Source organism: Sciurus carolinensis, chromosome 7, assembly GCF_902686445.1.
Source record: "Sciurus carolinensis chromosome 7, mSciCar1.2, whole genome shotgun sequence".
NCBI classification, from domain to species: domain Eukaryota; kingdom Metazoa; phylum Chordata; class Mammalia; order Rodentia; family Sciuridae; genus Sciurus; species Sciurus carolinensis.
In genome coordinates, this window is record NC_062219.1 from 52,974,874 (window position 1) to 52,992,124 (window position 17,251).

The 17,251-nt window shown below is 33.9% G+C and overlaps 1 protein-coding gene across 7 annotated transcripts in view; it reads left to right on the forward strand.

Annotated features, from left to right (window-relative positions):
• Cdk19 (cyclin dependent kinase 19) overlaps positions 1–17,251 on the forward strand; it is a 159,325-nt gene that overhangs the window by 30,931 nt on the left and 111,143 nt on the right. For 6 of the 7 annotated variants that reach the window (XM_047558141.1, XM_047558146.1, XM_047558145.1 and 3 more), the window contains one exon: positions 12,461–12,536. The exons of the other annotated variant lie outside the window; for it this stretch is intronic. In XM_047558141.1, coding sequence (XP_047414097.1) covers positions 12,461–12,536 — 76 coding nt within the window. The remainder of the gene's footprint in view (positions 1–12,460; positions 12,537–17,251) is intronic. 7 annotated transcript variants of the gene reach the window in all.

Genomic DNA, 17,251 nt, shown 5'->3' on the forward strand with positions numbered 1-17,251 from the left:
TCCTTACTGAACTTCAGATGTATATTGTTCTTTTGCTTCTGAACCTTAAAACATACTATTCCCCATTCCTTTTTCTCAGAAGAGGAATGTGAAGAAATGAAACTAATTGCTGTAGTGATTAAAGTGCAGACTTTGGAGTCGGATCACTAACCTGTAAAGACTATCTGCCACTTCACAAGCCTTTGTGATATTTGCTACTTCATTAGCTTTGCCATCTAGAGCAAATCATTTACCTTCTTAACTTTCAGTGTCCTTCTCTGTACTTGCATTATAACATCTTGTAGGGATTAAACTAGGTAATATTTGAAGTTCCTAGATCAGTCCCTGACATGTAGTAAGCCTTATAAGTATAACTATTGCTAATAACTCTTATACATGCATTGTCATTTTGGATTAGTGTTCCCTTTTGTTTTAAAATTGATTTAATGGTAGAGGAAAAAATATTGTTTTCTACCGTAAGTTGTGAGTTGATTGGCTCATTATTGCTGGTTTTTACCTTTGATCTTAGTTGGGCAGCAGCATTATCCTCCTAATTCCTTGTTTTTCAGCTTTTTAGTAATTAGAATTTGATTTTTGGATTGATCTTTCTATATAATGGATAATTTGACAAGGTTAGGTTTACCTGAATTTTATAGACAAATTTATTTGGTCAGTCTACATGGAAATTTTTGAACTAATGACTTAAAAATCATAGAAAAATCAGGAAGCATAGATAAACTTAAAGAAGGAAAAAGGATACCTTCATTGTTGATACTTTAGTGCATATATGGTACACTTCCTAATGAACATAATATATTTTATACTACAAAAATGAGTAAATGGTGTTATAATTGCCTTTAAAATATTATAATGAAGCATACTTCATACAACATAATAATAGCTGATAGCTGATTTTTTTTAGTTGATGTTCTGATTTTTGTGCCTTGTTGATTAAGGTTCCAAGTAAAGTCTTCTAAAGGAATTCACTTTTTTCATTCTAGTGTATTTCAGAGACTGTGGACTGTAAAGGTTCAGATGATTTGGGTTCTAAAAAGGATACTTACTGTATTAGCAAAGAGATGGTATCATAGTTGTTAAGATAAACTAGGACAAAACATGCAAAAATTACATTTTATCAGAAAACCTCAGTGGTCTAAGTTTGGTAGAATCTTCAGTGATGAAAAATGAATACATATTTAAAATTTAGAAGTGTTAATTTTGATATCTTCACTATTCTCTTTTTTTGGGCATTTATTTTTCATTGATATTTATGATATAATATAGTGATTTCATGGATACTGAAATCTAAAAATGATACTTGGAGCTGGTTGGAGGTACACCTCAGGGTAGAGTGTGTGCTAAGCTTAGCCCTGGGTTCTATTCCCATCACCAAAGGTAGTGTGTGTGTGTTTGTTGGGGGGGAACCAAACCTAAGGGATCAAGGTTATTGATTCAGTACTGTTCAGTCTGATAATCTAGTTCTAGCTGATCTGACTGTGCTAGATTTGAGAATAACAAAATATATTTTTCTTTTTCTCTCCAGAAGGAAATAGTTGCTTCTTTTGGTGAATTTTTAGATACAATTACTTTTCCAATAAAAATATTAGTGTAACATTGTCACTGTCATCTTGATTTTATTTTTCAGAAAATAGATCTATATAGATAAAGATATTTTTTGAGATGGGGTCTGGCTATGTTGCCCAGCCTAGTCAACAAGTCATTCAAGAAATTTTTCTGCCTCTGCCTGCAGAGTAGCTAGGACTATAGGCAGTCACTTCCACTTCTTGCTGCTGAAGTATGTGTTTTGAAAAGGAAGTTTTCCAGATTTTCTTCTTACTGGAAATCATTTTTTAGGTTGATCAAAACTAAAAAAATATTTCAGTGCAACAGATGTTTATGCTACTAATTACAAGGTACTTTGTTAGCATCTACAGAATATTAGAAATGAGTTAAGTCCCCTTCATCATTTGAGGATGGGGTAAGGGGCGTGGTTCAATGCCAAGTAATTATAATAAAATAGAGTATGGAAGGTCCTTTACAGAGTTTTGAGCAAATTATTTGCTCTACTAGTGATGCGAGTGATGGTCTTGCAAAATGTTATTAGCTATCAAATCTGATGAATTCTTTTCCATTCTCTTCTATTTCGCTTTGCCTTTTTTTTTTTGACCTTGTGTTTTGATTTTACATTCTCCTATCTGCTGAGGTGATGGGGATCTGAACCCAAGTCTTTGTGTATGCTGAGCAAGTACTCTACCACTGAGCTACATCCCCAGTTCCAAATTTCTGGTTATATAAATGGCTTCCTTTATTCCCCCTATCTACCCCCAGTGCTGGGGTTGCTTTTTCATTTGATGTATTTTCCCACTTACTCTTTAATACTTGTTTCTTGACTTCTGCATACCTTTGTCTTAGTTTTTCCCTCTAACTCTTCTATTGCTGCTTATTTTAATTGTTACCGCCCCCTCAATTTTTAAAATCGTTAAAGCAGAAGAGTTAAACTTCAGACAATGAACAACCATGTACCCTCTGCTTAGATGAACTATTGTTATCTTTATTTGTGTTATATCTCTGAATATATGTGAAGGTTTATGTTGTTATTGAACCATTTGAAATTAAGTTGCAGATGTCATCTCCAAGTACTTGAATCTATAAGAATAAACATTCTTTATAATCATAATATTATCCTACATTTGGATATTCAATAGAATAAAAATTAGGAAATAAAATTAACCACATTAGGAAATAAAATTAACCACAGTATCATAATTTTATGTAATTATCTAGTCCATATTTAAATCTTCTTAGGTGTCCTACAAATAAACTTTTTTTTTTTTTTTTTTTTTTTTTTTTTTTTGCGGTGCTGGGGATCGAACTCAGGGCCTTGTGCTTGCGAGGCAAGCACTCTTACCAGCTGAGCTATGTCCCCAGCCCCAATTTGCTTCTTATGAGTAACAATAGTTACACTCATAAGTGATCAATAACCTTATCCCATCTGCTAACTAATAGGTTTGGTGCAATAGAAACCCATGGATCCCATCACCTCTGTCTATGGATACTGTGGTCTTTTTACCCTCATGTTCAGGTATAGATAATGATATCATGTGGATGCCATATGTGAAAGAGGTTTAAGAGCATTGGCCACCATTTTTCACTCTTCTCTTCTGTTCTTTGTCTTTATGATCACAGTTATTTACTTCTACTTTTAAAAAATTTTTTGGTGACCCCAGGGGTGCTTTACCAGTGAGTTACATCCTCTGTCCTTTAAAAAAAAAAGTGTATTTTAAGAGAGGGTCTCACTGACTTTCCCATGCTGGCCTTGAATTTGTGATCTTCCTGCCTCAACCTCCCTGAGTGGTTGGGATTATAGGCATACATCACCCTACTCTGCACTTATATGTCTTTAACAGTCACTGGTATAATGTTGTCTTCTTTCTAAACTCCATTTCTGTTATTTCCTATCTAGTAGCCAGTTGAGAGTCAACATGTCTTAAGTGGATTTCTTTTTTATGTATTTTTAAATTTATGTCTTATGATTGTACATAGTAATTGGGTTCATTTTGACAAAATCATAAATACAAGGAATTTGATTTCAAGTGCCAAGCCTTCCCACCCCCATTCTCCCTCCTCTACTTTATTAAACTTTTTTTCTTCATATATATAAAAGTAAAATTCCCTTTGGTATTTTGTATATGAATATAACATGGTTTTATTAAATTCATTTCATTTATCTTCCCCTTTATCTTCCTTCCTCCTCCTTGTTCTCCATCTTCTACTCCACTGAACTTCCCTGTATCTTTATGGTCTCCAATATCCTCCCTGACTACCTTCTTTCCTTTATTTTGTTCTAACTTTCACATATGAGAGAAAACATTCAACCTTTGATTTTCTAAGTCTGGCTTATTTCACTTAGCATGATTTTCTCCATTTACATCCATTTACAGGCAAATGCCATTATTTCATTCTTCTTTATGACTGAGTAAAACTCCACTGTGTATATACATCACATATTCTTAATTCATTCATCTATTGACAGGCATCTGGGTTGATTCCATAATTTGGGGATTGTGAGTTGTGTTGCTATAAACATTGAAGTACTGTGTCACTGTCATAGGTTAGATCTTTTGGACAAACACCAAGGAATGGGATAGCTGGGTCATATGTTTCCATTCCTAGTTTTTTTAGGACTCTCCACACTGCTTTCCAGAGTGGTTGTACTAATTTGTAGCCCCACCAAAAATGTGAGAGTGTACATTTACCCCACATCTTTGTCAGCATTTGTTATTATTTGTGTTCTTGAAAATTGCCATTCTGACTAGAGTGAGAGGAAATCTTCGTATACTTTTTAAAATTATTTTTTGTTTTAATTAGTTGCACATGATGATAGAATGCACTTTGACACATCTTATATAGATGGAGTATAATTTTTCATTCTTTTGGTTGTACATGATGTAGAATTCCACCAGTCATATAGTTTTATGTGTTTATAGGGTAATAATGTTTGATTCATTCTACTATCCTTCTTACCCCCCCTTCACTCCCCTCTACCTAATCTAAAGTACCTCTGTTATTCCCTAGCCGCCCCCCTCCCTCTTATTGTGAATTAGCATCAGCATATCAGAGAAAACATTTGGCTTTGGTTTTTTGGGATTGGTTTATTTTGCTTAACATGATATTCTCCAGTTCCATTGATTTACCTGCAAATGCCATAATTTCATTCTTCTTTAAGGCTGAGTAATATTCCATTGTGTATATGTACCACATTTTCTTTGTCTATTCATCTGTTGAAGGGCACCTAGGTTGGTTCCATAGTTTAGCAATAGTGAGTTGAGCAGCTATAAACGTTGATGTGACTACGTCACTGTAGTATGCTGATTTTAAGTCCTTTGGGTATAAACCTAGGAGTGGGATAGCTGGGTCCAATGGTTTTTATTCCACGTTTTCTGAGGAATCTCCATACTGCTTTCCAAAATGGTCGTACCAGTTTGCATTCCCACCAGCAATGTATGAGTGTAACTTTGCCCCACATCCTCGCCAACATTTATTGTTGTTTGTATTCTTGATAATTGCCATTCTGACTGGAGTGAGATGAAATCTTAGTTTTATTTGCATTTATTCATGTATTTGTTGATCGATTGTATTTCTTTCATATACTTGTTGGCCACCTGTGTTTCTTCTTTTGCGAAATTTGTGTTTAGTTCCTTTGCCCACTTACTGATTGTGCTGTTTGTTGTTGTTGTTGGTTTTTTTTTTTTTTTTTTTTTGGCATTTAGGTTTTTGAGTTCTTTATATATTCTGGATATGTCTGAGGAATAGCTGGCAAAGATTTTCTCCCATTTCATAGGCTCTTTCTTCACTCTTTTAATCATTTCCTTTGCTGTGTAGAAGGTTTTTAATTTGATGGCATCCTACTTATTCTTGGTTTTATTTCTTGGTTTAGGGGTCTTTTTGAGGAAGTTGGTGCCTGCACCTATATGATGAAGTGTTGACCCTGTGTTTTCTTGTCTAATTTCTAAGTCTTTGATCCATTTTTATTTGACTTTTTGTGCAGCATTAAAGATAGGAATCAAAATTCATTCTTCTATAAATGCATATCCAGTTTTCCCAGCACCATTTGTTAAATAGGTTGTATTTTTTGGCACCTTTGTCAAGTATCAGATGGCTGCATAAATTTGGGTTTGTCTGTTTTATTTAATTCCATCGGTTTTCATGTCTCTTTTGATGCCAGTACCATGCAGTTTTTGTTACTATAGCTCTGTAGTATAATTTGAGTTTGGGTATTATGATCCCTCCTGCATCACTTTTCTTGTTCAGAATTGCTTTGGTTATTTTGGGTCTTTTCTTTCAAATGAATTTTAGGACTTTTTTTTTTTTTTTCTTTATTTTTTTCCCTAGTTCTGTGAAGAATGTTATAGGTATTTTGATGGGGACTGCATTGAATGTGTTTATTGCGTTAGGTAGTAGGGCCATTTTGTAGGGTTAAGCATTAATTCTGCTTAACCAAGAACTTGGAAGGTATTGCCATCCTCTAAGGTCCTCTTCAATTTCTTTCTTCAGTGTTCTATGGTTTTCATAATAGAGATCTTTCACCTCCTTGGTTAGATTAATTCCCAGGTATTTATTTATTTTTTAGGCTATTGTAAAAAGGGGTGGTTTTCCTGATTTCTTTCTTATCTGAATCACTGTTGAACTATAGACAACTATTGATTTATGAGTATTGATCTTATATCCTGCTACTTTGCTAAATTCATTTATCACTTCTAGAAGTCTTCTGGTGAGAGTTTTGGCGTCATTCATTTATAGGGTTCTGTCATCAGCAAACATGATAGTTTGACTTCTTTTCAAATTTGTTTCCATTTAATTTTCTTCTATTGCCTGATTGCCCTGGCTAGAATTTTGAGAAACTATCTGCAAACTGGCTTAGTATATCCCTCCGCTTCCCTGTCTACCGGCTCCTCTCCCCGCAACAACATAATTTTTTGGGGGTAAGTGACCTTAATTTCACTGAGATAATACCCTGGAAAACTTAGTCATCTTAAGGTGTTTAGCTGGCTCTCTGCCATAGAAACATATAAGTACACATGTACATTAAAATTGATTTGTCAGATATTTTTCAAATGTCTACAATGTGACTAAATTTATTTGACCACAGTAGATTATTCCATTTCTGGAATGTGCCTTGAATTCATTCCTTCCACTCCTACTATATAGCCTTTAATTTTTGATCCTCATTTTTGGTTCTCATCAACCTCCCTAAACCTTTACAGTGGTTCCCTCTGATCCATCCTGCGTACTATCTGCTTATCAAGAGTATCTGTTTAATTATATGTTTCTCTTGTGGCTTCCTGTTATATGGGAACAATCTATGCCAATTTATCAGCATTCCACACAAAACTATGCTTATTTTCTTTGCTCTTTTCTCCATCCTTGTGTTCTAGCTATACTTGTCTTCTGCCTGTTTTTTGAGTATAGCATAGGTTTTAATCTTAAGACTTTGTCAGTACATATCTGTCCTGTCCCCTCTTCTTTGTTTAAGAAATTCTGCTCATCTCTTAAGTTCCACTTGGATATTTTCTTTGAAAATTATTTATCCGATAGCCCTTTCTTTCTACACCCTCCACCATAACTAAGCCCTTCTTTCCATTTTTTAATCTGATATACTCTGTATATATATATAGCACCTATCAGAGTACCCCTTTATTGTGTGTGTCGCTGTGTAAAGATTCATAAGGGAATCAGCCTCCTCCTTTCTCCTGATCTCAGAGCCCAGCACCAGTGCTTGGCACACGGTGTGTGCTGAGTAAAATGTGTCTGAAATAAATGTCTGACTTCTCTTGTTGTATCACTGTCTATAGCAAGTAGGTCTGATTTGAGATTCATGAATTCTCAAAGTTAGATATTTTATATAAAAATTTGGTTTATACTAAATATTTTCTAATGATTTATATACTGTTAAAAATAAATCCCTTATTTGTTTCAAGTTTAATGCTTGGGATGCCCAAAGTCTTAAGTATTAGTGCAAATAAGTTTATTGTAATCGCATTTATTTATGAGAATTAAGAATTTGACATTTTTAGAATAAAAATGAAAAATCATTGATAATTTGTAATGTGGTTACCAATGCAGTGTTAAATTTGGTATTTTAGAATTACATTGATGATTCAAATTGTTTTTGACTGAAAAGTAAGAAGTTTGGGGAAATACCATCATATCCTAATAAGATTGAAGTGTTATTGAACCACTGATGAGATACGTTGATATATGAATTCAATTCAGTGATTTGTTTTTCTTTAAAATGAATTTTAGCTCTCCAGTCAATATATGGTTGTATATAGTAGCACACACCTGTAATCTCAGTGTCTTGTGAGACTGAGGCAAGAGGATTGCAAATTTGAGGTCAGCCTGGTCAATTTAGTGAGACCCTGCCCCCAAATAAAAAGTAAAAAGGATTGTTGATGTAATTCAGTGGTAAAAGTGTCCCTGGGTTCAATCCCCCCTACCCAAAATAAATAAAAATTTAAAAGATGGTTGCATAAAAATGTTACCATTTCTGTGGTTAATGGTGTTATATCAACCTTTAGACAAAATGGAAACTTCACCCATCTTCAAAGCCATTCTTGTCTTCACATACAGAAGACTCAGAAATGTCCTTTTTGGTAGGGGGTGTGTGACCCAGGGATGCTTTACCACTGAGCTATATTCCTAACCCTTTTTATTTTTTTATTTTGAGACAGGGTATTGCTGAGGAATTTGTGATCCTCCTGTGTCAGCCTCCTGAGTTGCTGGGATTGTATACTGGGATTATAGGAATGCACTACCATGCCCAGCTCCAGAAATGTCTTTTTAATCCATTATTTCGTCTCCTCTGCCACTATTCTAAATTAACCTTTCATCTTTTTTTATCTGGACATGTGATTCAACCTATCAAATATTTAACTCTGCTACCAGTTTTTCTCTGTAATTATTACGAGTTATTTTTTCTGAATAAGAATTTGTGAATATATCTTCTCAGTTTTAAAAACCTTTGACTCCACACTGTTTACAGAAGTGCAAACTTTTTTTTTTTTTTTCCCAGAGCTCTCATGATTCCTTTCCTTTCTTTACTTTTCGGACCTCCAGTCTTACTGAATACCAACTGTTTCCTGAATATGTTGCTATTTTTCTTATATCATGGGTATCTGCCTGGAATCTTCTGACCCTCATCCCTTTTTTGCCTGAGGAACCCCTCCCTTAAAGGCATGACTTATGGAGTTACCTTTCTTAAAGCTCAAAAGGAATTATTTGTTATCTCTGTTCCTGTTTGCACCTCTCTTGTGGGTAGACAGCATATTAGCATATCATTAATACTTGTTTATATTTCTTATTTACTCAGAATTTCTTTCCAGTTGGATTATGAGCTCCCTCATATCTAGGGTCATCACTCTCCAATTTTGTTCATCCCTAGAGTTTGGCACAGTATTGGGGACACACAAAATGAACTCAGTAGTTTGTTAATTGGTATAAAATAATGAGGCTCTTCTCTTTCCATTAGAAACAAAAAATAATTTTAATCCTTTAGTTTGCAGACAAATTTTTTTTCCTTCTCTCTCTCTCTCTTCTCTCTCTCCTCCTCTCTTTCTCTCTCTCTCGGATTGTTTTCACTTAAGGTAATAATTTCTACTTTGTGCAGATATAAATATGTGCTTCTTATTTTTCTGTTGTCTTTAGAATTGTTTGCATCAAGAATTTTCCAGAACATACTGTCTCAGATGGAAAACCAATAGAATCACAGTCTTTGCTTTATTTTTCTGTTTTGTTGTTTTTCATTGTGATAACAGGGTGAAGTTTGCATGGTATTGATTCACATTATGGAGAAATAGGACATATGCCTTAAATTTTAAAAATTCTATATAGTATATATCTCTTTTTATTACAAATATATATGTATATACATGTGTCTATATATATTTTTTATCCTGTGAATTTAGTTATTAATTTATTATTTTAGGATGCCTTTTCTGTAGTCATGCTATTTAATGAACATTAAAATGTAGAAAGCAATTTCCCTAAAACTGGATTCATTTTGTCTCTTCTTGTGTTTTAGAAATAAAATAGTGGGAGAACTAAGCTGCCCTCTGAAAACCAGGCTGACATAAGCAGGGCAGGACGGGTTTGCTGCTTTTCAACATTGTCATTTAAAAGAAAACATTGTACTTTTATGATACTTAATATTACATGTACCTGAAACATCCAAGCTGTGGGGTATGAATTACCTGCTACCACATGAAGGAACTCCTGGAAAAGGACACTGACACTGGATGAGAGCTGCAAAGCTTCCCTGCCCCAAGTGCCTTAGTCATTGAAATATGTCTGGACATTGTGGTAAAGGGGACACATCCTTAGTCTTTATACCAAAGTATTAGCGAAACTGGCATTAAACGTGATTCATTCAGGAGATGTTTCTACTGGGAGTTCCATATACCCTCTGGGACCTTGCTATTTCATACGGTGAATTTCAGAGGTGCCACATCACCATTTACCATCTGGCAGTGTACAAAAGAGAAATAGTAATGATATATGTACTTTATTTCATTCTCCATTTAAAAGCTGCAGAACTTAAAATTGCAGATTTTTGAGTATTAATTTAACAGATGGAAGTTATATTTAAACTTATTAAGTGAAATAATTACTGGGTTTATTTCTTGTTCCTGTCCCTATAATTCAGAGTAAGAGGCCTATGCTTCAGTCTGTTCTGCTCAAGCTTTCAGATTCCTTTGACAGTCTGGATGTGAAATTCAAAAGCCATTAATGTGATGTGTTAATTTTGCACTTTTTGACTTACTGCAAAAAAATCTTATAGTTTCCATAGCAACGATAACCTATCCAGATTGTGTAATATTCTTTACAGTATTAAAAATAAAACTATGCAATTACATGAGCTTCTGGAGCACTTCATTTAGGGAAACTGGGAATTGAAATGTTTCTGTTGAAAAATGTGATCACTTGTGAAAAATTTGTCAGAAAGCTTTTATAATTTTGTCTCAAGAACTTATTTAATTTACTTAATAATAGTTACCTGGTAGTTAATTTAATTGTTAAATGTATAATATGTACATTGTAAGCATTGTGTCAGAGCATCTCAGGCACATGTGCTTTCATACATGTACCCATACATACATTTATGTGGTAGAAGTGGACACTGGCTTTCATTACATTTGATTACATGCTGTTAATGCTTTTTTAGTGACATATGAGTGTTGTGAAGAAATAGGAATCAGTATGGAGAAAAAGGGAAAAAAAATGATCACTTAAGCTTTCCCTGATTTTTAACTTTGCTCTTTAAAACATGCCTAAGCTCTCACTTTGAAAATATTAGAGATTATTCTAGTAGGTGATTATTTCTAGAATATCAATTATTTTGATTCCTCCATTCTAATTTAAAAGACAATATTACATTAGCACTTGAGTTGACTTAACTTCCTATATCTTAACACAATTGTTTTAAATTTTTTGTATTACCTTCACATATGTATAGATGTATATATATTTCTACATAGCATAAATTGTGCATTTTCTTAGTGATGTATGGTAGACATTTCCATGTTTCTAATGACCATAGCCATCATTTTAATAATTGCATCATAGTCCATCTTTTTTTTTTTTTTTTTTTTTTTTTTTTTTTTTTTTTTTGGTACTGGGGATTGAACCCAGGACCTCTTAACCACTGAGGTACATCTCCAGCCATTTTATTTTTATTTGGAGATTGGGTTTTGATGAATTTCTTGGACCCTCAGCCTCCTGAGTCACTGGGATTACAGGCATGTGCCACCACACCTGGCTACAGTCTGTCCTTTTGACATATCTGTTTTATTTTCTGTTAAAATGCTGCTTATTTGCTGAATGGCATGTCAATAATTTTCAAGTTGATTTAGAGGAGAAAGAAATCATAATTTTATTATTTCTTATACAATGAAATCATTTGCCTAAAACATAGATGATTGTGAATAATCTTTAGAAGGCATGAAAAAAAGATGTTTTAAAAGCATGCTAGGTTTTTAAGGCATCTCAACTGCTTTATCTGCCAGCAGTCACAGAATGGTGAAGAGGAAGAATAGTTAAGTAGGACAGATGTGGCATTATTTCAGCATGTTAATGCATCCATCATGTCCTGATGATACCTTGCTGAATCTCTAATCCAAAGACAATTTGGAGGGCATGGACTATGCCCCTGTTATAAGAACAACCAGTGATATGATCTGCAGTTCCAACATTCAGCTGGGACCCTTGTGTATTTCTGGTGTCAATGTCCTGAAGATACTTACTGTGTTACACCAGCCACTCATCTGATGCTGGTTCTATGAGCTTGTATCATCATTATTGAATTGCTAGTTTCCCTGGTAACTATTAGGAATTCCCAGATCTCTAGTCCTTTCTCTGTTGTTTGCAAAACCCACTGTAACTACTGAGTTTCTCTTAGCGTTTCCTGAGAATGAGATGTTGATGGCTAAGTTTTGAAGTCTTAAGGGCTTTTGGTTGGGGTCTTAGCATTTGAATACTTCTTATCTAGGTGAGAACAGTTTCTCTGTCCTGTGAATGTTCTTATACTATGGTATTACTTTCAGTGACTCTGGGAGTTTATGTCTATCAGTTATTTTTGTAGTGAATGTTTATAACAGAATGCTTTCATAGAATACAGATAATTAAGACAGGAGTGGAATTATCTTGTTTGTTTATTCTTCAAAACTAGTGCTGTGTTTAGTATCCTATTCTGTTCAGTTTTGAATTCTGTGTTTTGGCTCTGTCTGGTATTTTCATTGTGACATTAATTCTTTTGGTATTTCATATTTCTGTAGTTGAAATATTATCAAAAATAATAACAATGCATGGCATAATGTTTACATATCTCTGAGAAACTATGTGCATTCATGTTGTTTTTGTAGTTACAATTTTGAATCTGAAAGTAATATGTGGAAAAGTAAAAAAAATTTTTTTTGTTCATGTGCAGAAAAGATGAAAAGGAATATGCATTGAAGCAAATCGAAGGCACAGGAATATCCATGTCAGCTTGTAGAGAGATTGCAGTAAGTGAATATAAATATAGTTGCTTATTTTATTATTGATATTGGGTAATGATTTGTTTTAATATGAGTATAATGTATACAACAGTTATTTCACAGCTGTTAGTTTAAGGATATTTTCTATTAAGATAAGAAAATTTGCATAAAGTTAAAATTATTTGAAAATCATCTTTGGACATTCTCTTAATGATATTTAGGATTTATAATCTTAGAAATACTGAACAAAATAATGATTTAATTAAAATTACCTTAGAACATGATTATTTTAATTAATAATTTAATTAAAGTATTTACCTGTAGTTTTTGATATTTCTATGAAATATTTCCTGTGAAATAAGCACTTTTAATATCCCCTTTTTTACAAATCAGAAAACAGGCAAACCATATTTATAGTGTAGAAGGCATACTGTTATAAAATCTTATTTTAGTTCTTCAGCAGAGTTTGCTATTAGGGCTTATTGTGATATTACATGTTAGAAACTTTTGTCTCTAAATTGTTAAATACTTAAATATTTAATTGTTATTTAATAGTTCTTCAACAATTGTTTACATTGTTTGTGTTCATTAGCAATTTTTATTTCTAATAACTCTTGCATATATTCCCATAGCCCACATTTTTGCTTTACTCTTATGGAAACATTCCTTCACTCTTAGTCTGGCAGAAAGTCTATAGAATCAGATGTCTGTTTGTCTAGCTAGCTAAGTTAGTGGTGAGTCTTGGTCTCCTTATCTGTGAAGTAAGGTAACAATAAGGTCCCTCCAAGTCATAACTTTTTAAATTTTAAAGTGATAGCTACTCCTTGGACTGTGCAAATTTTGAGGAACCAGGAACATTGTCTTTTTAATCCCTACTGCTTAGCATAGTGCCTGGCACATAGTGACCCATAAGTGTTTCTTGAATAAATAAAGAAATGAATAAACAGAATTTTAAAAATTCTATTAGTTGTCCATGATGCTAAGGTGGTTTTAGAATATAAATTTATTGTTGGAAACTTTCAGTTTGGTGGTTTCCATTACTTATAAAGTGGTTTTTTAATATCTTACCAGAATAAATATTTGATAAGTGATTTGTAGTTCCTTAAACTTCTTACCATATCAACCAATATGAATATCATTGGTATGTTATTTTGCTGTGTTACAGTATTATAATTTAGAAAAGCATTTTTCAACCTTTCCTTCCATGAGTCAGTTTGGCAAATAGCTAGAATTTAAGGTACTCATTAATGGGAAATGAAAACTGAATTGTAGATGCCTTTTTTGAACAGATACTTCTATGTACTGAGGAACCCATAGGTGTTAGTCTTATGTAAATTTGGAGTGTTATGGAGAAACTAAGCTATTAGTCATTCACAGCCTTCATATTTTTATTGAGAGTTTGCCTAATAGAACTTTATAAAGTGTGCAGTTTCTACATTAAATAGAATTTTATCACAACTTGAACTATTAGTCCCAATGTGATAGGAATTTTGACACAAGTTTAGTATGTATGTTATTGCACATGGCTATGCACATACATCTTATACATTAAACCCACTAACAGTTATATAATGATTGTTTTATGCATATCTCCATGTTTTAGTTAGCTTTAGTGTCTCGGTGACCAAAATAACTGATGAAGAAAAGCTTTGAGGAGGAGAAGTTCATACTGGACTCACAGTTTCAGAGGTCCCAGTCTGTAGATGGCTGGTTTCATTGCTCTGGGTCTAAGGTGAGGCACCATATTGTGAGTTAAGGGCCCAGAGTAGGAAAGCTGCTAAAGTCATGGTGGGATCGGGAAGCAGAGAGAGAGGGAGGAGAAAGGGCCACAGGGAGAACAGCCCTTCCAGAGAATGCCAGGGAATGCATGGAATATCCAGAGTTCTCATTTTTAACTGAAAATCTCCTGTTGGTATTTATAGAGCAGGGGTACTAGAAATGAATTATGTTTTTATTTTATTTTTATGTTGGGGTGTCTTTCTTTATTCTTTTCTTTATACTTAGCTGGAACAAGTTCATGTTTGGAGAGTATTTCCACCCCTCCCCCCAACATTTGGACTGTCATCCCCGCTGCCTTTAGGACTTCATGGTTTCTGATTACAAATCAACTATTAAGTTTGAGAATTTCTTGTACACGAAGAGTTTTTTCCTTGCCTATTTTAAGATTTATAATGAAAAATGAAATCCTGAAGAGTTTGGGGTTAGAGTTTGTTGTTTTCTTAGGATTCTGGGAACTGATACAAGGTAAACAAATGCATAGGGAAGAACAATGTGGTAGCATTTTTCATTTCCTAACAGCTGAAAAGATACAGAGAACCAGGAGCCAAATGGAATCACTAGTCCTATGGTTTCTTTGTCTGATTTACTATATGTTGGGTCATGTGTTTCTTGACGTGTGTGTGTGTGTGTGTGTGTGTGTGTGTGTGTTTTGTAGTATATTTCAATCTATGTTTCCTATGAGAAGACTTAAGTGGTAAGTGTTTATATTTTCAGAAGTTGATGTAAATACTTATTGCTACCATTAGTGGAAAAGAGGTAGGCCATATAGATTTATGGGGTTTTGTACAAAGGTGACAAAAGTGAGAAGGAACAGTTTAAAAGAGATACTGACTTTGCTCACCAATTGTGTGTGTGTGTGTGTGTGTGTGTGTGTGTGTGTGTGTGTGTTTTATGGTGAAGGAAACTGGGATGGTGTAGTAACCCACTCATAGATGTAACTGAAAAATTTTTTTTCTTCCCCCACTTTAGGGTAATAGACTAGTTGGCTGTAGGTAGTGACATTAGGCACCTGTGTGTGGTTACTGCAACTTACTGCTTCTATAAAGAATTGGTGAGTTTTTATTGAGGAGTTGGCTTTCTGCTGTGTTAGTGTCCTTCCCTACTAAGGAAAATCAATGGAGTTTTTCTAAAAATTACATTCTTGCTCTAAGCAATTAGATTTAATTCACTATCAGTTCCCTACTTTGAGCTTATTTTTCTCTTGAATAATATTGAAGTAAAATTGTAATAGTTTTATAAATGCAGAGCGATAGACTGAATATAAATCTGATACTGTTATGTGAAGGGCTCAACTTAGAACCTGAGCATAAATGTGCAATAAACGGTTGTTGTTACTATTATTATTGGTAATAATCTTTTCCTATTTGAACTCTAATCAAATATAATTTTTAGCTGAATGTGCTTCCCCTGTGGTCTAAGTAAATTATTTTTAAGACTATAAATTTAATTAAGTATAAAATTTTTTTATTATAGCATTATAGTTTTACATAGTAGTTAGATTCCTCTTAACTAAGTCATACATGAAAGGAATTTTATTTCAATCCCCATTTTCCCTTTTCCTCTCCTTCTCCCTCCCCCTGTTCTCCTTCCTCTACAGGAGGAAGGAGAACACTTTCCTTTCACTCACTTATTTATGTATTTTTGATTGGTACTTTTGACATATATGTAAAGTTTAAGTTCCCTTTGGTACATGATTTTGCTACATTCATTCCTTATTTCCTCACATTCCTGTCCTTCCTTTCTGCCTCCTTGTTGTCTACCTTCTATATCACTCATCTTCCCTAAATATTTAGAATATTTGATCACACCTCTTCCCACTGCCACCTTCTTTCCCTTATTTTGCTCTAACTTCCACGTATGAGAGAAACCATTTGACTATTGATTTTTTGAGTCTGGCATAGTTCAGTTAGCATGATGTTCTCCCATTTCCGTCCATTTACCAACAAATACTATTATTTCATTCTTTATGACTGAGTAAAACTCCATTGTGTGTATATTCCGCATTTTCTTAATCTGTTAACCTATTGGTCTATTCATCTATTCGAATTTTTTAAAAAATGTATTCTTATAGAAGACACTAAGCTATAAAATTTAATAGGAACTGATAATTGTAGAGACACTGAAATGGGAAAACAAAAATAATTTTTAAAAAAAGATATATGCCTTTGGTTTCAGATTGTAATGTGGGAAAGAACTTGGATTTGGATTCATGTAGACTTAGGGCTCTGTTGGACTCCATCATTACTCCTGCACATCTTAGACAAGTTATTACTATTCCCAGGACCCATTTTCTATGTAGCTATAGAGATGGAGATTTTAAAGGGGAATCATCTTAGACAAGTTATTACTATTCCCAGGACCCATTTCTATGTAGCTATAGAGATGGAGATTTTAAAGGGGAATCATGTATATCTTGATTTACTTGCAGAGTTGGCATTACTGAGGAAGCAGGCTATGTAAAGTGTATATAGATTGACCAGATTCTCAGCCTCTGTGAGCTTCTTTTTTCTTGCTAATGTTCCAGATCATTCTTAGCATATAACCAGAATATCAACTGAATCTCATGAAATGTTTTGACAGATCACTTCTTTCCAAACATGTTCAAGAACCTTAGAAGTTGTACTCTGTAAACATGTACAAATATTATGTGTCAAAAATTTACAAATGTGCACACTCTTCCCAGAAAATCTTTAATAAACCAGTGACTTGCCATGATTATCTTGGACTTTATGTTCCTGACATGTGGACACACATCCCCATATACATGTTCTGTAAGTTAAGAAGACAAGCACTATATCAGGTAGCCTTATCACTCTCTTGCAAACTTGAGGGATGAATCTGAGACATTGTTCTTGACCCTGAAGCAGCCAGTAGTTCTTCTGAATACTTTACAACTCTATAAATGTTCTGCAGCTGGAGGAACAAGATGGATAGTCTGAGATTAGTTGTAAACACTTTCTGCT